The sequence below is a fragment of the Oratosquilla oratoria genome, chromosome 12 (genome assembly GCF_046742065.1).
Source record: "Oratosquilla oratoria isolate Oo_2021 chromosome 12, ASM4674206v1, whole genome shotgun sequence".
Taxonomy (NCBI): Eukaryota; Metazoa; Arthropoda; class Malacostraca; order Stomatopoda; family Squillidae; genus Oratosquilla; species Oratosquilla oratoria.
This window is the reverse complement of record NC_134788.1, coordinates 63200786-63224626: the sequence shown is the minus strand read 5'-3', so window position 1 is coordinate 63224626 and position 23841 is coordinate 63200786. Positions and strand designations below refer to the sequence as shown.

Below are 23841 nucleotides of genomic sequence, written 5' to 3'. Positions count from 1 at the left end.
ACCCATTGAGTCAATGTATAATCAATGGTCAGATCCAGTAGGACATTGCCCCGAGTTCCTCTCCACCTTTTATTGTCAATTCTTCCCAATTCATTTCCTTTGCATTAAAGTCACCCATAATTACTATGTTTTTTCCATAGTTCAGTGTCTCGGTTAATTCATTCTTTGTGTCTATCAGTAATTTTGAGTGTTCACTGTCAGACTAAGTCTTAGTTTTTGGGGGCACATATACAACTATGAACTTTCTGCTTTTCATACTGCAATTTTTTACTTTGCAATCAATTCCACATTTTCTTTACCTCTGCTACCTTTACTACATTTATGTCCTTTCTAGTCAATAACATGACTCCTCCCCCCTGTTTGTCCATTCTATTTTTTGACCAAAGCTTGTATAAACCTTGTCCCACCATACTTGATTGTATAGGACCTTTCAGTTTTGTCCCCACAATTCCCATTATGTCTGGTTTCTCTATTCACAAATAGTCCTTTAATTAACTTATTCCAGAAATCATACCATGCATGTTTGTATATGCCACTTTCAATTTTTTCCTTTCTTCTCTTTTTTGGTTTATGACTCAATTTTTTTATGTACCATTTTCTCCATCTCAGATCCAGCACTCTCCAAAAAACAACTCATTTTTTCAGTCTCCATTCTTTTCTTATTTTTCCCTTAGCTTCAGTTCTCAATGCCCTATCTTTCTCTATTTCCTCTTTGTTCATTTCCTTTTTGATCCACACATTTTTGTAGTTTTCACTGTTTGCTAGTTTTGCAGCTTTTGATAGTATTTCTTCCGCTATCATTTGACTTCTTAGTTTGATTTTCATTGGCTTGTAGTTTTTTCTTTTGAGTATATACTCATCTTATGCACATCATCAATTTCCTTTGTACACTAGTTGTGAAATGTGTGCACAAACACATGCACAAATCTTGCAGGGAATATTTTTCATCAAACAAGTCACACTGGAATGGCTTCTTTCCAGTACGAGTCACCATGTGATGGTTGAGACCTCTTTTGTGAGAAAGCACAATCACACAGATCACACTAGGAAGGCTACTGTCCTGTATTTACCTAGTTGTTTTTTATGGGAAGAGAGCTATGCTCATAGTGACCCGCTTTTGTATCTTTCAGCATCCAGTTTGATCTTAAATTCTTGTATAGTTTTTGCACTATTTCTTTCATTGGGGGAACCTGTCTCTCTGTCCTTGTTCCCAATTTTGCGAGTTTTCAATTGTGGGGGGATCACATGATATTTGAGGTGATTCTTTTGTGATAAAGTTGCAGTGCACAGGAATGGCTTCTCTTCATTGTGGGTCCTCATATGCATTGCGAGAGAATCCTTTTGTGAGAGAGTTGCACCACACACGTTGCACATGAGAGGCTTCTTTCCTGTGTGGGTCCTCATATGTTTTGCGAGAGAATCCTTTTGTGAGAGAGTTGCACCACACACGTTGCACATGAGAGGCTTCTTTCCTGCGTGGGTCCTCATATGTTTTGCGAGAGATCTCTTCTGAAAGCTATATCATACAAGAATGGCTCTTCTCCATTGTGGGTCATTATGTACTGTCAAAGTCACACTGGATAGGCGTCTCTCCTGTGTGAGTCACCATATACTTTCTGAGATAACCCTTTTGTGTGAAAGCAGAATCGCACATGTCACATTGGAAAAGCTTCTCTCCTGTGTGCAAGATTCCCCTTACATGAGAAAGCAGAATCATACATGTCACATTGGAAAGACTTGCCTCTTGTGTGGGTCCTCATATGCCGTGTAAGAGAACCCTTTTCTGAAAAAGTAGAATCACAGACCTCTTTTGTGGGAAAGTAGAATTGCACAGGTCACAGTGGAAAGACTTCTCTCCTGTGCAGGTCCTCATATGCTGTATGAGGGAACCCTTTACTGAGACAACATAATAGCACAGCTCAAACTGGAAAGGTCGCCCATCTACATGGGTCTTCAAATATTGTGTGAGAAACCTTTAATAAGAAACAAGGATTCACAAAGGTCATACTGGAAAGGCTTTTCTCCTGAATGGATCATGTGTTTTTTGAAGTGATTCTTTTGTGAGAAAGCTGCATCCCACGGGTAGCATCACAATGGCTTCTCTCCAGTGTGGGTCCTCATGTGCTTTCTAGAACAATTTTGTGAGAAACCAGAACCACACAGATCACATTGGAAAGTCTTCTCTCACGCGTGGGCCTCATAGGTTTTGTGAGATAATCCTTTCATGAGAAAGCAGAATCACACATCATAAAGGAATTGTTTCATTCCTATGGATCATCACGTGATATTTGAGGTAATTCTTTTATGAGAAAGCTTCATCACAAAGGTCACACTAGAAAGGCTTCTCTAGTGTGGGTCCTCATATGCTTTGTGAGATTAATCTTTAGTGAGAAAGCAGAATTGCACAGGACACACTGGAGAGGCTTCTCTCCTATGTGGGCCCTGATATGTTTTGTGAGATGACCCTTATGTGAGAAAGCAGAAGCACAGAGGTCACACTGAATAGGCTTCTCTTCTGTGTGGGTTTGAGATTACCCTTATGTAAGAAATCAAATCCACACAGGTCACACTGGATAGGCTTCTCCTCTGTGTGGATCATCATATATTAGATTATCATTTTGTGAGAAAACAGAATCCCAGAGGTCACACTAGAAAGGCTTCTATTCTGTGTGGTTCTTCACATGCTGTATGAGATTTTTCTTATACGAGAAAACAGAACGACAAAGGTCACACTGGAAAGGCTTCTCTCCTGTGTGGGTCCTCATATGCCGTCTGAGATTACCCTTTTCTGAAAAAGCAGATTCACACAGGCCACACTGGAAAGGCTTCTCTCCTGTGTGGGTTCTCATATGGTTCATGAGAGAACCCTTCTCTGAAAAAGCAGAATCACACAGGCCACACTGGAAAGGCTTCTCTCCTGTGTGGGTCCTCATATGCCGTATGAGATAACCCTTTTCTGAGAAAGCGGATTCACACAGGCCACACTGGAAAGGCTTCTCTCCTGTGTGGGTCCTCATATGCCGTATGAGATGACCCTTTTCTGAAAAAGCAGAATCACACAGGCCACACTGGAAAGGCTTCTCTCCTGTGTGGGTCCTCATATGCTGTGTGAGATTACCCTTTGTTGAGAAAGCAGAATCACACAGGTCACAATGGAAAGGCTTCTCTCCTGTGTGGGTCCTCATATGCCGTAAGAGAGTAACCTTTTCTGAGAAAGCAGAATCACACAGGCCACACTGGAAAGGCTTCTCTCCTGTGTGGGTCCTCATATGCTGTGTGAGAGAACCCTTTATTGAGAAAGCAGAATCACACAGGCCACACTGGAAAGGCTTCTCTCCTGTGTGGGTCCTCATATGCCGTAAGAGAGTACCCTTTTCTGAGAAAGCAGAATTACACAGGCCACACTGGAAAGGCTTCTCTCCTGTGTGGGTTTTCATATGGTTCGTGAGACCACCCTTTTTTGAGAAAGCAGAATCACACTGGCCACACTGGAAAGGCTTCTCTACTGTGTGGGTCCTCATGTGACGTGCAAGAGAACCCTTTTCTGAGAAAGCAGAATCACACTGGCCACATTGGAAAGGCTTCTCTCCTGTGTGGGTCCTCATGTGACGAGCAAGAGAACCCTTTTCTGAGAAAGCAGAATCACACAACCCACACTGGAAAGGCTTCTCTCCTGTGTGGGTCCTCATATGCTGTGTGAGAGAACCCTTTTGTGAGAAAGCAGAATCACACTGGTCACAATGGAAAGGCTTCTCTCCTGTGTGGGTCCTCATATGCCGTAAGAGAGTAACCTTTTCTGAGAAAGCAGAATCACACAGGCCACACTGGAAAGGCTTCTCTCCTGTGTGGGTCCTCATGTGACGTGCAAGAGCACCCTTTTCTAAGAAAGCAGAATCACACAGGCCACACTGGAAAGGCTTCTCTCCTGTGTGGGTCCTCATATGCTGTGTGAGAGAACCCTTTCGTGAGAAAACAGAATCACACAGGCCACACTGGAAAGGCTTCTCTCCTGTGTGGGTCCTCATATGCTGTGTGAGAGAACCCTTTATTGAGAAAGCAGAATCACACTGGTCACACTGGAAAGGCTTCTCTCCTGTGTGGGTCCTCATATGCTGTGTGAGAGAACCCTTTATTGAGAAAGCAGAATCACACTGGTCACACTGGAAAGGCTTCTCTCCTGTGTGTGTCCTCATATGCTTAGTGAGAGAATCCTTTTTTGAGAAAGCAGAATCACACAGGCCACACTGGAAAGGCTTCTCTCCTGAGAGGGTTCTCATATGCTGTGTGAGGTGACCCTTTTTTGAGAAAGCAGAATCACACAGGCCACTCTGGAAAGGCTTCTCTCCTGTGTGGGTCCTCATATGCTGTGTGAGGTGACCCTTTTCCGAGAAAGCAGAAACACACAGGTCACACACAAAAGGCTTCTCTCTTGTGTGCCTCCTTGCATGCTTAATGAGAGCATCCTTTTTTGAGAAAGCTGAATCACACAAGTCATACTGGAAAGGCTTCTCTTCTGTGTGGGCCATCAAGTGATTTTTAAGGTGACAGTTTTGTGTGAAAGCTTTATCTCACAGGTCACACTGGAATGGCTTTTCTCCAATGTGGGTTATCATATGAAATTTGAAGCGATTCTTTTGTCAGAAAGTTACATTACACAGATCATATTGGAGAGGCTTCACTCCTGTGTGGCTCATCATATGCTTTGTAAGAGAACCCTTTTGTGAAAAGGCACAACTTTACGGGTCACAATGGAAAGGCTTCCCTCCAGTGTGGGTCAACATGTGATATCTAAAATGACTAGTGATATAATTGTGCCACAGATGTCACACTGGGTCCTTTTCATCGTATGACAAGTATAGAATCTGTAGATAACTCTTCCAAAGAAGTGGTGATATTTGCCCTCAACCTGAAAAAATGTAATTATATTATTGACATCTATCTCTGAAAGTGTGCAATATATTCTAATTGGATAGTGGAAGTTTTGCGCACAAACTATTTCATACTCAAATTTGTACCTAAGCCAACCATTCATACATGCCATGATCTATTATAAAATAGGGTGAAACACTAATAGATATGGAGCTATCATATATTTCATTCTACTTTTTCATTACAGATGAGGTGAAAATCATCCTATAGCTACAGGCATGCTCATTCCCCAACAACCATCATGTCATGATATTTGGAAGTGGGCAATGGCCCAGCTAGCCACAACAGTCGTATTTGAATATAACTTCATAGCATACCATGTTTGGGCTCACAAGACCTGAATCTAAACCAACTCAAGGAGGGTTTATTCAGTTCATCTGACTCAAATAAGTGATGCTAGGCACATCGTTTAAGACACACAAACCACAGTTTAGAATGGATGTCTAGAATGAGCTCTGGAATGCAGTGCTTTATTGATAAGTTGGAGGTGGTGTCATACTGGGATAGGGGAGCTTTGTCTATCAAGTGACCAAAATGATATATTAGAGTAAATTCACTTAGTGGTTAGAATATAAAATGGAGGATGATGAAGGTAGACAAAAATATAATGAACCAACAAAGAAAAGACTAGAAGTAAGCAGGGTTGAATCACCATCAGGTGTCATCCCAAAAATGGGTTGCAATGTGGAAACATCCAAGAGGAATCAAAGGTATGAAAATATAACATTTTCAGGGTTTCCAAAAGTGGAATACTAGGTAGAGGTATAGATTTGGAAAGGGAAACAAGGTATAAAAATATTCCAAATCAGGCAATTACAGAACTGATAAATGAAATTATAGATTTGAAAGCTGAATACAAGACAATGTATAAAGAAGTGAATGAGTTGAAAAAACAAAATGCTGAAATGAACAGGGAGCTTAATGATCTAAAAGAGGAATTAAACACAGCTAAAAGTGAGAATGAAAAAATAAAAAATTAAGATACTAACAAAAATGAGGCTTTGAAAAAAGAAGTAAAAGAACAAATACAAGCAGTGACTGAGAAAGTTGGAGAAACCATAAAAGAGATAGATCTCCAACAAATCAAAAATCAATGGAAAGTGGAAGAAAACCAAAAAATAACTTTTAAAGAAACTGTCAAACAAGTGGAAGAAAGTGCAAAAGAAACAGTCATTCAAGTATTTAAAGCGAAAGAAAATTGGGCCAGACACAGTTGATAAAAAAAGTGAGTAGTAGTTTATAGTATTGAAGAAAACCACAATGTAGCTAGAGAATTAAGAGAAAAAAGAGAAAGAAATAGCAAAAGAAATTCTGAGAGAGATACAAGAGGAAGGGCAAGAAATGGAAAAGGAAATAGAGTAAGTGCATAGAATAGGACTATACCCTAAAGACAAAAATAGACCACTATAAATTAAAATAAGGTCTCAAATGATAGTGGAAGAAGTACTAACATAACAGTAAAGTTGGCAGTAAGTGAAAATTACAAGAATATATGGATATAAAAAAGAAATGGTCAATGAGGAAGGAGAGGGAAAAGACACTAAGAAATAAAGCAAATAAAAAAAAAAAAAGAGAGAATGACAAGAGACCAAAAAGAACAAGTTTTCTTTAAGAGTACTGGACCTGACACTGAGAAAATGGTATATCAAAAAAATCAAACACAGGAAACAAAAGAGGGAGGAAAAAGGAAAAATTTAGAATAATGTATACCAACATAGATGGCATTTCAGGACTAAATGAATTAAATAACTATCTGGCAGAAGAAAAACTGAGTATAATGGAAATTGTGGAGATGGCATTACAAGGTCCACTACCACCAATTATTGTGGGACAAAGTTTATATAATCATTGGATAGAAAATAGAGGATGGAGGAGTCATGTTTTTGACTAAGAAAGGCTTAAATGTGACAAAGATAACAGAAGGAAATAATAATGTGGAATTGATTATGATAAAAATTGAAAACAGTGACATAACAAGTAGAAATTTTGTAGTGATATATGTGCCCCTGAAAACATATTCCTGGATAGAGTGACCATTCCAAAATTTTGACACAAAGAATGTATTAAATGAAATATTGAAAGGAGGAAACTTAATAATTATGGGTGACTAACTCAGAGAAATATGTTAGGAAATGACAGTGAAAGGTGGAGAGGACCTTTGGTGAAATATACTATTGGGCATGGCCAATGAATACACAATAATTCAATGGGTAAAAGAAAAATACCAGAGATGGAGATAACGAAGAACCATCAGGACTAGATTTAATATTTACATCAGAGCCTGAAATTGTGGATAAAATGGAATACAAGATACCAATTGGGAAGTGACAACTTACTAATCAAATTCGAACTAAAAGGATATTTAGGAAGAAATGGGAAACACAGGAAAGGAAGACTAATGTACAACAAAACAAATTTTGAGAAACTCAGAAAATTCTTTCAAAAAGTGAAGTGGGAAAACTTCTTTAATGAAGTAGATAAATATGTACCAAAACAAACACAGGAAAAGGTGTACATTAAATGCTGGTACAACAGAAAATGTAATGAGGCAAAAGATAGAAGAGACAATGCTTGGAAAAGATGAAAAAAAGAAAAAAATGGATAAGTGACAAGTACATATCAAACTAAGAAATGAATATGTAAAAATATGCAGTGAAGAAAAATAAACTATGCAAGAATCAACCTAAATCATTCTACAGATATGTATATGGTAAATAAAAAAAATAAAAAAGGAAATAGTGAAACTGCATCAAGGGAATGTGGAATGTATAGATGTAGAAATGGCTGAAATTATGAACAAACATTTCAAATCTGTATTCACAAAAGAAAATACACACAATTGTAATGAAGGAAAGGGAGAAAGATTCGTGACACAGAAAGAAACAAGGGACCAAATAATAAACCTTGATGTCGGAAAATCACACGGTCTGGACAGAATTGCAAATTGGATACTAAAAGAATGTATAGATGAACTAACAGACAAAATATACAAAATAATAGATTGCTCACTCAAAGAAGGAAAGGTACCACAAGATTGGAAAAATGCCAATCAATATTGTGCCAATATATAAAGGAGACAAGGAAGACCCAACAAACTGTAGATCGGTCTCCCTTACAAGCACAATAGCTAAAATACCTGAAAAAGTTATCAAAAGTAGATGGACTAAACATCTGGAAGAAAACAATATTCTGAATACAAAATAATTTGGCTTTAGACAAGGAAGATCATGTGCCACAAACTTGATTTGTTTTTATTCAAGGTTAATATAATGCAAGAAAGGGATGGGTGGGCAGATTGTGCTTTCCTGGATTTACAAAAGGCATTTGATAAAGTACCACACAAAAAGCTATTAAGAAAACTTGAAACAACAGGTGTACAAGGAAAGTTATTGAAATGGATGGAAGATTTCTTGCGTGGGAGAAAAATGAGGGTGGCACTTAGATATAAAAACCTGACATGGGAAGAAATGAGAAATGGAGTCCCACAAGGCTCAGTATTAGCTCTAATAATGTTTGCTATATATAAATGACATGGATGAAGGTGTAGAATGTTATATGAACTTCTTTGCAGATGATACAAAACTATTAAAGAAAGTAAGTACAGAAAAAGGCTGAATCACTACAGAGACACCTGCACAAAGTCTGGAAATGGAACCAAACGTGTGAAGTGTACTTCAACATCAAGAAATGTAGTAGAATAGATTTTGGAAAAAAAAATATATAATAATAATAATAATATCAGGACAATAAAAAATTGGTACAAAGGAAGTAAAAAAGATAGCTCAGAAAGGGACCTAGGAGTAGTTATTAACAAAGACATGTCCCCAGACAAGCATATAAACAAAACAGTTGGAGAAACCTACAGCTTACTAAGACCAATAAAGGTGGTTTTTAATTACTTGGATGAAGTAATGGTAAAAAAAATATTAGTCTCATTGATAAGACCAATACAAGCATATAAACAAAATAATTGCAGAAACCTACAATTTACTAAGATCAATAAAGTTGGTTTTTAATTACTTTGATGAAGTAATGGTTAAAAGAAATATTAGTCACACTGATAAGACCAAGATTGTAGTACACTGTGACACTATGGACATCCAGCACAAAAAAGAATATAATGAAATTAGAAAGAACTCAAAGAGCAACAACAAAGGTGGCACCAACACTTTCAATATTGACATATGAACAAAGATTGTCTTAACCAACACTGGAACAAAGATGAGAAAGAGATGTATTGGCCCTTTAGTGAATTGTGGAAGGCATGGAAGTCCTTGTCAGAGAAGACTTATCAAAGTGGAATGAAAGAAAAACAAAAGGACATGAAAAGAAACTCAAACATGGAGCAAACACCACAGCGGACACGAACGGAGCAGCACGTATTTTCGGAGCACTGGCTTACGAGCAAAAATATAAACAAGAAATTGGAAAGAAACAGCGTCGGCCTTGTTGTTTATATACGGTGTGGCAGGGGCTGTGTATTCGTGGTGAAATGATATAGGTCCTAATTGTATCTCTGCATAACTTTTTTTTTTTTTTTTTCAAAATGGAAACCACTAAAGCTAAAGACCCAATTAAAAGAAGCCTGGAAGAAACAAGAATCGGAACACCATTTGGGGTAGTAAGAAAAAAATCATGCTTCGCATCAACACCTAGGGAATACCAAAGGTTAGACGTAAGTAGATTTTCCAGTTTTGAAAGAGAAGGCAATGGATTACTTAGAGTAGAGATGGATAGAGAACTCAGATACAGGAATATAATGAGGAATAGAGATTTAAATTATATCATTGATGAACTATTAGAGCTTAAAAGGGAATACAAGATATTGTACCAGGAATTATCAAACTTAAGAAAAGCTAACGAAGAGAACAACAGGGAGATAGAAGAGTTGAAAAGGGAATTAAAACAGCTTAAGGGTGATAACGAGAGGCTGAAAAGTGAGGATAATAGTAGGAACGAGGCTCTGAAACAAGAAATTAAAAGTCAAATAAAGGAAGTGACTGAAAAGGTGGAAGAAAAAATCAAGGAGAATGACCTAAAGGAAAATTGAACAGGAAAGTCAAGAAATATCCCTAAAGAAAATAATGGAACAACAAGTAAAAGATAATACCAAAGAAACTGTAATTCAGATTATTAAAGAGAAAAGTAACCTAGTTAGGGACACAGTGGATAGAAAAAGGTGTATAGTAGTCTATGGCATTAAAGAAAAGCACAATGTACCAAGATATCAGAGGGAAAAGGAAGAAAAAGAGATTGCTAATGAAATACTAAAAAGTTACAAACAGATGAGTTAGGCTGGGACCGAGAAATCGAGGAAACCCATAGAATGGCCATGTACTCTAGAGATAAACAGTATAGACCACTAAAAGTTAAACTTAGATCGCAATCAAGCACAGAGGAAATATCATCTAGAACAATAAGATTAGCAAACAGCAAACAGTACAAAAATATTTGGATAAAAAAGAAATGAGTGAGGAAGAAAAAGAGAAAGAAAAAGAACTTAGGAATGAGGCAAATCAAAGGAATGAGAATAGAACTGAAAAAGGAAAAGGAGGAGTCTTTTTGGAGAGTGATAGACATGAGGCTGAGAAAAAGATATATAGGGAAAATGGAAACAATGGAGGACAGAAGGGGAGGAGAAGAAAAGAAACTAAAAATAGCTTATACTATTATAGATGGAATAATCTCAGGAATAAACGAACTAAATGATTATCTAGTCTCAGAAGAACCAGACATAATGGGAATTGTAGAAACCAAATTAAAGTACACCCTAACACCCCACACCATGGGACAAGGTGTATACAACTGTTGGACAAAGAATAGAAAGAACAAACTGGGCGGAGGAGTTCTGATATTGACTAGGAAAGATTTGAGTGTAACAAAAATAACTGAAGGAAAAAACAAAGTAGAATCAATTATCGTACAAGTCAAAGGTAAACAAATGAAGAAAAGAAAATTTGCAGTGGTATATGTACCTCCTAAAACACAAGCCTGGGCAGAAAGGGATCATTCCAAATTACTAGAAGATACAAAAGATGAATTAATTGAAACACTGAAAGATGGAGGAAATACAGTAATTATGGGTAACTTTAATTCAATAGAAATGTGCTGGGAAAAAATGACAGTGAAGGGGGGAGAGAAACACTGGGGCAATGTACTCCTTGATTTGACCATTGAATACACAATGACCCAGTGGATTAAAGAAAATACTCAATACAGAGAAAATGAAGAACCCTCAAAATTGGACTTAATACTTACGACAGAACCTGAGATTATTGAAAAAATTGATTATAAAACTCTGATAGGAAAAAGTGACCACGTACTAATTGAAATGGAATTGAAAGAACAAATGGACCAAAGCAAAAATGATAAACATAGAATAGGAAGACCTATGTATAACAAAACTAACTTTGAGAAACTTAAAACATTCTTTCGCAATGCAAACTGGAAAATTTCCAAAACAAAGATACAGGGATAGAAGAAAAATGGAATATATTAAAACAAATTTGTAACGAAGGAGTGAACAAATATGTACCACAACAAAAAATGGAAAAGGCATACATAAAGAGCTGGTACAACAAAAGATGTAGTGAAGCTAAGGAGAAAAGAGACAAAGCTTGGAAAAAGTGGAAAAGAGATAAGAAACAAAAATGGCAAATGTACATTAAACTAAGATACGAATATGTAGAAATATCCAGAGATGAGAAGAGGAATCATGAAAAAAAGATAATAGACAAATGTAAGGAAGAACCCAAACTATTTTACAAATATGTAAATGGAAAACTGAAAAACAAACAAGAAATAGAAAAACTGCGCCAAGATAAAAAGGAATATACAGAAGAACCGGAAATGGCTGAAATTATTAACAACCACTTCAGATCAGTATTCACAATAGAAAACTTGCCTAACAGTGTAGATAGAGAGAATAATCCCCAGCAATGAAAGAAATAAATGTAACACAAAAAGAAATCAGTGATCAAATTAAAACCCTGGATGTCAGAAAATCACATGGCCCAGACGGGATTGCAAACTGTATACTGAAGGAATGCATGGAAGAATTAACTGATAAAATATATAATATAATTAAATCCTCACTTAAAGAAGGAAAAGTACCATTGGACTGGAAAAAGGCAAACATTGTACCAATTTATAAGGGAGGTGATAAAGAAGATCCATCTAACTACAGACCAGTCTCACTAACAAGCACAATAGCAAAAATTTGTGAAAGAGTTGTCAAAAACAGATGGGTTAAATACCTGGAAGAAAAATCTTTACTGAACCCAAATCAATTTGGATTCAGACAAGGGAGATCATGTGCAACAAATCTGATCTGCTTTCACTCAAGATTAGTCGACATAATAGAAGAAAGAGATGGATGGGCGGACTGTGCTTTTCTGGACCTGCAAAAGGCATTCGATAAGGTACCTCATAAGAAATCAATAAATAAGATAGAATCAAAGGGTGGCATCAGAGGAAAATTATTGGAGTGGATGGAAGACTTCCTGATTGGGAGGAAAATGAGAAATGTAATTATAGAAAAATTCTCCAACTGGGAAGAAGTAAAAAGCGGTGTCCAGCAAGGATCGGTACTGGCCCCAATCATGTTCGCCATTTACATTAATGAAATGAATGAATTTTTTTGCAGATGATGCAAAATTACTTAAAAAGGTAAAAAACGGAAGAGGACTGCAACTCATTGCAACAAGATTTGGACACAATATGGAATTGGACTCACAAGTGGGAAGTGAAATTTAATATAAAGAAATGCAGTATAATGGCATTTGGAAAGAGCAAAAACAGAATATCAAAAGAATACAGAATTGAAGAAAAAAAAAAAAAAAAAGCAAACTGAAAAAGATCTTGGAGTGATGATTGGAAAGGACATGAAACCTGATAAGCATATAAATAAAATATTCAGAGAAACCTACAATTTATTGATGTCAATCAAAGTGGCAATTCCTTATATGGATGACGAAATGATAAAAAAAAACTAACTACACTAATTAGACCAAAACTTGAGTATGCAGCATCACTTTGGACACCCAGCACCAAAAAAGAATATTAAGAAACTAGAAAGATTACAAAGAGCGACAACAAAACTAGCACCGACTCTCGCCGAACTAACATATGAGCAAAGACTATACAAACTGAACCTACCAACACTGGAACAAAGAGAAAGAGGAGATTTGCTGACTATCTACAGAATAATGAAAGGAATGGAAGTTTCAGACAGGAATGACCCGTTAGTGTGGGGCAACGGTAAAATGAGAGGACACGGAAAAAAACTGAAAAAAGATAGCTATAGAAAAATGATAAATAAAAATATATAAATAATAATAAATAAAATATATAGTTAAATGTACATTTAGATCATTTTCCTCTGGCTAGATACATCAAGATCTTTTTCTTAAAAGCTACTTTTCATTCGGACAATGCCGTAATATACCCAACATGCAATCTACCGATGTTTAGGATAAACCATCATAATACGAATATTAATTCTGGTAACTTCTATCGCCTTAATTCATTTATATATATATATTATATTTTTATATATATATATATATATATATATATATATATACATAATTTTTTTTTTAAACAAAACTATTTCTACAGAAATCCAAATTATATTAAATTATATAGATGAAATTCTACCCATTTACCTTGAGTCGTGACATAAACTAGTATATCAAAGTAAATCTAACGTACCTACATACTTAGATGACCAATATTTTGGTGTAACTTATGGTAACTATATTAGCTTGCTATTGTCGAGAATTTGATCCAACCACTGTGTTGGTAATTACGTCACAAATAGTAAATAATCTTTTTAATGCGACAATGAACAAGTGTGTGGTCCATCCGAAAACTACCTTTTATTTTCTAAATCTCTGTTGGAAGACCAACTTAGTGACCACTTTTAAACTTTTTCTTTCAACATCTTTATGAACAATTATGGCACAGATTGTGAGGAAAAATAACAGTACAATCGACTGGTGATGCAGTTACCTTCTGATTTCCTATCGACATGACGTCATCAACATCACTGACAGACGCCTACCAATTTCAATTAACACAATTGTTCGTATAAAATCATAAAACGTCTACAACACACTTACCTGATATTTGTAATCATAACCCATCTTTGTTTAAGACGAATAAAATCACTTTTGTCACTTATTTTTTTCAAAGTACCACTGTGCACTATTTCACTTTCCATAAAATTTCTCCCTACCCTCTCTTTGACCCTCCGCTCTCTTTGACCCTCTCCCTCTCTATGACCCTCCCCTCACTTTTCACCCTCCCCTCTCTTTGATCCTCTCCTTTCTTTGACCATCCCCTCTCTTTAACCCTCTCCTCTCTTTATCCCTTCCTCTTTCTTTGACCCTCCCCTCTCTTTGACCTTCCCCTCTCTTTGACCCTCCTCTCTCTTTGACCCTCTCCTCTCTTTGACCCTCTCCTCTCTTTGACCCTTCCTCTCTCTTTGACCTTCCCCTTTCTTTAACTCTCCCCTCTCCTTGACCTTCCCCTCTCTTTGACCCCCCCCCTGCTTCTCAACCCATAGCTCCTTCTCAATTCTTTCAACAAAATAATAAACAGCGGAGGACCTGTACCAGTTACCTCCAAAAGATCTTCTTCAGTCGAGGAGCAGGTCCTCTGGGACCAGAACCAAGTCATGGGGCGAGATACCCATCCGCAGAAGACAGGAAGGTCACCTTTCAGCTGAACAAAATCGTTTCACTCGCGCCACAACATGATCTATGAAGGACATTACCATACTGAAGGGGGAGGGGGGTGGAGGTCGTCCTTGTAAGACTGGACTCACCCTTTCCTTCCGTTGCAGAAGAGTCTCCTCCTTGGAAGGCCGAGTTCGGGATGGTCTTGAGGAGACGGAGCACCCTAGCTCCCCCGTACATGAAGGTGAGGCACAGGATGAGGCCCCAAGCCAAGGATAGGGTCTGGACCGAGCACCACACCACCTGGGAAGAAGAGGGACGTAGTTTAGAATCAGGAGACAGGACTCCGTCATCTTAATAAAAATCACGTGGAAATAGATATACCAACACACACACACACACACTACCACTTGACAGCACAGTGGTAGCGTTTGCGGCCGCCACTATGGCGGTCCGGACTCGAATCCCGACCAGGGCTGAAATAATTTCAGTATGTTCCATTCCTCTCTACTCTCCTCCCTCATTCCTATCTTGACACCTCCTGGATGACGGGTCATCCCTGCATCCCGTCCACTGCCCTAGGTCAGAAGCAGTGTTGCAAGACACAGCACATCCACAGCAAGGCCGCTTCATAAATTCGGCAACCCATCCTCTCCATCCCCTCATGCAGAAAAGGAGAAGACAGGGAGAAATTCCTTTGGGCTGCGTCAATTTTTTTCTCATATATACTTCCTCACCCCCAATCCACTTCCCACCCCTCCTTATGCATCACAGAATCATCTATACACAACCCCTCTCCATTCATACCTATCTTCTGTTCTCCCCCATCCTTCCTCCACAGACATTCCTCTCTTTTGTAATGCCCCTTTCACCCCATCCATCCATCTCATTCTAGGACGCCGCCTCATATTCACTCCTTCCACCTCTGCCTTCCACACTTCTTTTACTAAAGTTTCTTCACTTATTCTTTCCATGTGTCCAAACCATCCTAATACCTTTTCATCAACCCTATCTCCCAACTCCCTTTCCATGTTGGGAAAAAGGATTGTGGTACTCCCCAAGGTAGGCGTAGCTCCTCTTGGGGATCAGTGACACCTGCGTAGAGCCGGTAGCCAGGGGTAGATGCTGCCGTTTGGCCCCCAACTCTTGGGGTTGGGGGGTGGTCCCACGACGTAGACGCTGCAGCTCCAGGACCAGAGTTCTAAGCTACCAGAAGAGGCTGGATGACCGCATTGTGAACAGCTGCCCAGGATGTAACACTTCACCCCATACCATACAACACATAATGGAAGACTGCATTATACACAATCATGCACGCAAACAACACAACATACGCTCTATAAAGGATTTGTGGAAAAACCCAGTTTCGGCTATGGCATTCCTTGGGGAGACGGGACTGCTCGGACAGACAGTCTAGGGAACGACAACAACAACAACAACTCCCTTTCCACCCCTGTTCTCCTCCTCACCTCCTCATTTCTCACTCTATCTAGCCTTGTAACCCCTATCATACTTCTCAGACATTTCATCTCAAACACATTCAAACTCCTTCTCTCTTCCTCTCTCATGTTCCATGTTTCTGCCCCGTACATTGCTGTTGGCACAATCACTCCTTCATATAACCGCCTCTTAGCATCCATTCCCAGTTGTCTATTTCTCATTACACTTTTCAATCCACCAAGGCATTTACTCACTCCTCTCAATCTGCATTCTACCTCCACCCCCACTCCTCCCTTTCCGGTCACATTTGCACCCAAGTATCCGAAACTATCCACTTCCTCCAGTTTCTCGACGCTTAAAGCTCACTTCCAGCCTGCAGTCACTCTCTCCCCGTGTACATCTCATCACCTTACTTTTGCCCACATTTATCTACAGCTTCCTTCTTTCACACACCTTCTCAAACTCTGTCACTAACTTCCTCAATCCCTCCTCTGATCCTGCTACAAGAGCAGTGTCATCAGCAAATAACAGCTGGCTCACCTCCCACTTTTCTCCATTTCCTTTAATCATCTCCAACCCGACCAACTAACCTTGCATTCACCTCTCGCACCACCCCATTCATGTAAAGATTGAACAGCCAGGGCGAAATAACACATCCCTGACAGAGTCCCACCTTTACCTCAAACCATTCACTCTCTCCATTTCTAATCCTAACACAAGCTCTACTATTCTCATAAAAACTCTTGACTGCTCTTAACAGCTTTCCTCCTATCCCATATATCTGCAGTACCTCCCACAGTGCCTTCCTGTCTACCATGTCATAAGCCTTTTCCAGATCCATAAAAGCCCAAAAAATATCCTTACCTTTTCCTATAGCTTTCTCACATATCTGTCTTACCACAAAAATCTGATCTACACATCCCCTACCTGTCCTAAAACCACTTTTCCTCACCAATTACTCCTTCTGTTCCTCTCCTAATCCTCTCAATCAAGACCCTCCCATAAGCCTTCCCAACTACACTCAACAAGCTAATCCCTCTGTAACTACTACACTCACACTTGTCCCCCTTTCCTTTGTAAAGTGGAACTATACAGGCACTCCTCCAGCACTCTACCCTCTCTTAATCAAACATTAAATAACTTCACCAGCCAGTCCACCATAACTGCACCTCCTTTCTTCAGACATTCTGCATGGCATCCATCCAACCCAGGTGCCTCACCTGCTCTCATCATCTTAACAGCTGCTTCCACTTCATCCTTCCCTATTTCTCCTCACTTTCATTTTCATAGCATTTCCCACGCCAACTACCTTTCCCTCCCTATCCTCCTTCACATTTAGCAACTCCCTAAAATACTCTGCCCACCTTCCTCTCACTGCCTTCTCTTCCATTATCATCTCTCCATCTGCACCTTTTACCTTTTCTTCTCTACTTGATTCGCCTCCTTTTTCTCTTTTAATTTCCTTCCAAAACATCTTTTTATTACTTTCAAAAATTTCTGTCATACTCTTTCCCCATTTCACATCTGCTCTCCTCTTTGCTTCCTTTATCTTATGCTTAACTTCTAACTTCCTTTCTCTTTACCTTGTACCTCTCATACAATTCCCTCGTCCTTATTTGTAGCCAATCTATGAATGCCTGCTTCTTCTCTTCTACACCCTTCTTTGCTTCCTCATCCCACCACTCGCTACCCTTCCTTCTATTTCCTCCTGCCCTCCTTGTTCCACACACCATCTCTGCACACCTTATGACTCCCTCCTTAAAACATCCCCATTCCTCCTCCACTCCTAGTTCTACTCTATCCTTTACTCTCTCCCACTCCTCTCTCAACTTCTTCTTATATTCATTTTTTTTTCTCATTTAAGCAGTTCACTCTAAGTACCTCCCTAGCTTCTGCCCTTTTCCTCTTTCTCCACTCTCACTGTCATCATTTCTCTATGTGAGTTTTCCTCTATCACAGACAAAATTATGTGTGACTCTGGTCCATAGGGGTGCCCCATATAGACCCTAAAGTATCAACTGCATGCTACTTTGTCACAATAACATGCAGCCAATACACCAATATTAGTATAAGCTATTTTTTATTTCCTTTTCACTTGTCTTTTTCTGTCTTCTTTGCTTCCATTTTCCTTATATACCATTTTCTCAGCCTCAGATCCACCACTCTCCAAAAAAACTTGTTTTTTTCAGTTTCAGTTCTTTTTTCATTCTTTTCGTTTGCTTCATTCCTAAGTTCTTTTTCTTTCTCTTTTTCTTCCTCACTCATTTCTTTTTTTATCCATATATTTTTGTAATGTTCACTATTAGCTAATTTCATTGTTTTGGATAGTATTTCCTCTGCAATTGTTTGAGATCTAAGCTTTACTTTCAGTGGCCTGTATTGTTTTTCTTTAGAGTATCTGCCCATTCTATGGGTTTCCTCGATTTCCCGATCCCAGCCTAATTCATCTGTTTGTAATTCTTTCAGAATTTCCTTAGCAATCTCTTTCTCTTCCTTTTCCCTCTGATATCTGGGTACATCATGCTTCTCTTTAATGCCATAGATTACGATGCATCTTTTTTTATCCACTGTGTCCCTAAGTTACCTTTCTTTTTTATTACTTCAATCACTGTCTCCTTGGTATTTTCTTTGACTTGTACTCCCCCTGCCGCTCTTTCATGCTGGAAGACCCTGCAGGTCATCTGCCGAGTCCTGTACTGGCATCCTTCAGATAATCAATATATACACAGCTTTATCTCACTATGCTATCCACTCTGGTCTCAAGCCTTTCGCAACAGTTCTCCCTATCCTTCTCAAATACACTGGTGACTTTCTAATCAAGTCTATGTGACATTTACATCTGATAATGCTGCCAAAACCATACAAGGTAATAAATTCCCTACATCTTACAGATGACAACCTAGTTGCTGAGATCATTCAATCAAACAATGTAGCTGACAGAATGATTACTGTTCCAACCTCTCTGATGATGCTGAACAATGCAAAGCTCCCAAAGCTCACCACTCCCCTATACTACACCTTACTGGTTTGTGGCATACTATGAGGAAACCCAAGGTAACTTTTTCCATGCTGCTAAGTATCTTGAAGAAGAGACTGGGTTACTCCCTACAAATAACCTCAAGAAATATGGTCAAGTTGGTCCAAAGTAAGGCCATGATGCTCCTCCATCTACCTTAGCCTTCAGATGGTTAGGTTAGGTTTGGTTACGTTATTGAGGTTAGGTTAGGTTACGTTAGGTTAGTTGTACACAAAATCGCAACTCTCGGTCCTCTCGAAGCTTCATGAATTTATTCCCGATTTTTGGGTTAGCAACTCTTCCGGAGCTGGAGTGCGCTTCACTAAATCCAGCGGATACAGCAAAAGAATATTGCGAATCGTTGTTAATGCTGCTCAAAAACAACATGCCTACGATCGCATAAGCCCTCGCCACTGCTGCCATCAAAGGTGTAATTTATGTATTTCCATATCTTTTATGTGTTGTTGATTTTATGGCTGTTTTGCAATGCACATTACTTGATTTCATGCTCCCCACCCAAAAACCCCGATTTCCCACAGGTCCCCCCTAGATCGTTGAGGAGGAAAGGTAGGCATAAATTTATCAATTAATTTCTTGAAAACTACACATTTGTGACGGAAATGATGTATACCATCAATCTATACACTACATATCTCACCAGAAACACATAAGCCACATACAAAAACCTTTGGTTGGGTGAAACTATAAATTGTCCTATATTTCATTTTTTGCGATACTTGTATTCTATTTTTCAGGAAGAGCCACATGTGTGTGTGTGTATTAAGTTTTTTACCATTGTAAGGTACGGGCACGAAAATTTACTATTGCTGCGAATCTAATCTATTGACCATTTCCTCAAAATACCTTTGCAAATAGCTTCAAAATGCTTCTAAAATTTTCACATTTCAAATCCCCCAGCTGATTCAGGTCACTTCGCTCGCTTCCCACTCATACATAGTTCAGTCCCCCCCCCACCAGTTTATTTTCTAGATCCGCCACTGAGCCAATGGTAATTGCTGCAAACATTTTGATAAATATCCACCCGTTTACCCTTGCTCAGAATGACAAATACACTGCCAAACGAGAATTGAGGAGTGGCAAATGCGAACATACTACTCATGCACTTAGCTATCTTACCCCCATACCATTGCACTTACGAATTCAAGGAGACATACTTGTTTAACCTGTACAAAACACAGCCACGAAAACAGCTCTTTAAATAGCTGAAGGAGTGCAACTTAATGCTTGACGGGCTTTGATGTCATATGTAAACAAACAAGACGTAAAGGTGGAGGTGTACGGTTTCTTTTTTATATCTTCTCTACTTTTCTACTTATATTTTCTGTTCTATGTTTTATATTTTATATGTCTATATATCATATTTTGTATTTTCTATATTTTATTTTTATTTCATACATACATTTTCATTTTATATTTATATCTTATATCTATATTTCTATTACATTTTCTAAATTATGTTTTATTTCTATCTTCTATTTCTATTTTCTATATCAATTTTCTATTTCTATATATATTTTCCATTTCTATTTTTATTTTTATGGTGCAATTGTGATTACTGGAACGATAGAGCAACTGCAGGTGGAGAGACGGATCACAGCACTAGAAAGAAATGGTCTAAGTCAAACAATAGCAAAAGTGAAGTGATGTATGTAGGAAGCATAAATCAATTCAGATCAGCCATCTCGAGTTCACTGCTGAACAAAGGCCTCCTTCGTAGCATTCCATGATTCACACGACCGCGCTTTCTCTGCCACGTCTGATCGTCTCTCCACGCTGCCTGCTCCCCTACTCGCCGCCGTAGCAATGCTGAGAGGGCTACAAGTGTATCCATCCAACACTACGAGAATTTTCTTCCTCTTCCCTATAAGTGTAGACGTAATGGTCTTATTGTGAGAAGACACAATGTTGTGAGTGCCCGACTCAGGCTCGGCTACAGACCAGTGTGGCAAGTGGGTGAGACCGAAGGTGTACCGAGGTACTCATCGTGCAGGCTGTGCGACACCCCTAATGCCAACAGTCTAGAGCACTACTGCATTGATTACCCCACGATAGCCCCTTTAATACCTCATCGACAATCAGTTCTTGATGTCTGTAAATATTTGCTTGAAGGTGATAAATTAGAATTAATCCTATTGCAACACCCTCACTTTGGTGCATGTTAAAGTAAATAAATCAGTCAGTTATGATTCGGAAATGTTTTAAGTATCACTAATAATCTTATCGCGGCGAAACGCGACAGACATATCAATACATCAAAATACCATAGGTTCCGATCAACACTGGTTCAGTTGATAGAGATTGCCACGCTCCCTCCGGGTAAGCGATCATCTTTCCGCTGCTCCTTGTGTCAATGACACACAAACCGAAGGATGAGGGTTGGTACTGGACCGCAGATTAGTCGTCTGGTAGGACATGGGGATTGGGTAAGTGGGTCCTAGTCCACTTTTCCATTCTTGGTTGAAAGGAAACTCGATCTTTTCTCTGTATTTATTCTTCTAGAACTTCCATAAACTTCCCACACCAGGGAAGGGGGGGGGGGGGGTTGCAAACTTGTGTTCCCTTTCAATAGTACATTTTACTCCAGGACTGGTTCCCTGTAAAATTTTATAACCCGTCTTCAGAAACACTACTACATCAATAAGAAACGGCGTAGGGTAGCTGAAAGATTCGTGAGGCAGAATAAATCCTTACGAGACTATAGGGAGGTAACAAGAGGTTAATATGCCTCTTCCTGAAATATAACATAGGAAACACCTCTTCAGAAATCTTTAAATTACCCTACTTAAAGTTTACAAATTATTTTATGTTAGGCTAGGTAGGTTAGGGCTAACCCCCTATACCGTAGTTAAGTCATGACACCTTAAGACCTCAAAACTGACTATAAATGAGAATTGGGTTTGATACATAATTAAAAAAATTATATAACCTAGTTATGAGAACGTAAAGGGGTATCCAAATACGTAGCAACACTCCAAGGGAGTTATTGCTAGCATTCGACTTGCATTGCAGCATTCCCCTCTATCGTCTCATTCCCCTCACTCTTCTATATTCACGCTTCCCAATTAAATTTCTTTAAATGTTAATTAATGTTTCTGACTAACTCTTACCTTCGTGAAGGGATTATTTCGGATTATGATTTAGCAGCCTGGGTCGGCTGTCTTGAAGTTTTCGTGGCTTCTCTAATATGCCACGTAGCTAGATCAGTTCAAACAATGGGCCCATTCTTTACCCTTCGTCCGATAGCGAGATTAGGACTTAATGTTTACGTAGTAACATTTTTTTCATATCCAGTTCTTTTTATGGATTTCTTTATAATTAATTCTAATCATTACAATAGTAAATTAAAAATATTAGAGCTGGATGATGAATCAATTTCTAAGTATTTCCAAAATTTTAAAGGGGTAACTTTTCCCCCTGACATAGCTTTTCCCTTGGGGAAAAATTGATTCATGTCCACTCTAATATCAAGTCACTCTCCGTCATGGGCTGGCCTAACCCTTACTATGTGTCTGCTCCAGTGGAATATAGATCTTTGTCTGACAAACTCAGTCTAGCACACAAAAAATTTTTACTCTTGTAACAACATAAAACATGGATATATTGGAGCACTTAAATGGGGACACTACCCTATAGGTGTGCATTCAAACTGCTTTCCTAGTAGCTTTGCCTGGCCTAATGCTGGGGTTGGATTGACTCCACTTACACAGGAGATCACGGCACTCTACCTCAAAAGAGCTTCTCCATTTAAGAAGACAAACTTGGCTCTTATCTAGGCGTCCTAATGACTATCCGTCCAGACTTCCTTGCCAGAAACAACTCGTAAAAATTGAGTTTCAAAGGGGTTTGGAAAGGGGTGCACTCCATCCTAAGAAATGTACCAACCAGGTACCACAAGAGTAAGACTTAAGACGAGATCCATAATACCACTAAAACATTCACATTTATGACAAGTCTCTGTGACACATTACAAAATTTCCATTACAAACTTATTTCCTTCCAACTTAAACCTAGAGGAATATCTACTTTGACTAATTCTATGGTACTACACAAAAGTTACAAGCAAGTACAAAAGTATAAAGTATAAAAATAGTATGTCCTTACAACTAGGGACAGATTAATTCACCATCCTGCTGAGGGATGGTCCTTCACTTCAGTAATATTCATCACCAGAGTCTAGATCTCTTCTATTAAACGGGAAGGAGGCACAATATTTCTAGCACCTCTTGTGCGAATTCCTTCACTCACTATGTCAGGCACTGTTTCTGCGTGCTCCTGTAGTACTCCTGTAAGTACTGTTCATCACCATGGAACGGCTTAAGTTTATCAGCAGCACGTTCTAGGAAAGTTTCATCAAACAGATTTTGTAGTACATAAGTTGACCCATCACGAACACTTTCAATAACTTTGTAAGGCCCAAGCCATTTCACATTTAGTTTGCGACTTGTTCCAGGTAACTGGGTTTCATTTTTCACCCAAACTAAAGAATTTAGTTCAACACTCTTGTTCCGTCTTTTTCTATTTGCATAATGGATAAAGGTTTTTGACATTTTTGCATGGGTCTTTTGGAGGATGTCGTGAGCTCGTGCTATATCAGAGTCCATCACTTCATCATCTATTGAGGGTAATGCACTAAGTATCTGTCTAAAAGGCCTTCTACTAAAAAATACGTAATGAGGTTGTTCACCTGTGGTTGCATGTATAGCACAATTAAGGGTCCTCTGTGTCTCTCCTAAATATTTTGGCCATTGATGGGGA

The 23841-nt window shown here is 38.8% G+C and overlaps 1 protein-coding gene across 2 annotated transcripts; it reads right to left on the bottom strand.

Moving 5' to 3' along the window:
• Positions 1-582: 582 nt before the first annotated feature.
• On the bottom strand, positions 583-23166 carry LOC143031921 (uncharacterized). 2 transcript variants are annotated; one of them, XM_076196292.1, is made up of 4 exons: positions 22194-23166; positions 20241-21680; positions 14759-14912; positions 583-4906 (listed from the first exon to the last, which is right to left on the bottom strand). In XM_076196292.1, exon 4 carries the CDS (start codon positions 4524-4526, stop codon positions 2661-2663), a length of 1866 nt encoding a protein of 621 aa, XP_076052407.1. In that variant the 5' UTR covers positions 4527-4906; positions 14759-14912; positions 20241-21680; positions 22194-23166; the 3' UTR covers positions 583-2660. The 2 variants fall into 2 exon arrangements, with proteins under 2 accessions (XP_076052407.1, XP_076052408.1); XM_076196293.1 differs by lacking the exon at positions 20241-21680.
• Between the last annotated feature and the right edge of the window lie 675 nt (positions 23167-23841).

Coding starts and splice junctions, on each gene's coding strand:
- LOC143031921 (XM_076196292.1), bottom strand. CDS start 4,526: ATGGCCCACACAGAAGAGAAGCCTTTCCAGTATGACTTGTGTGATTCA.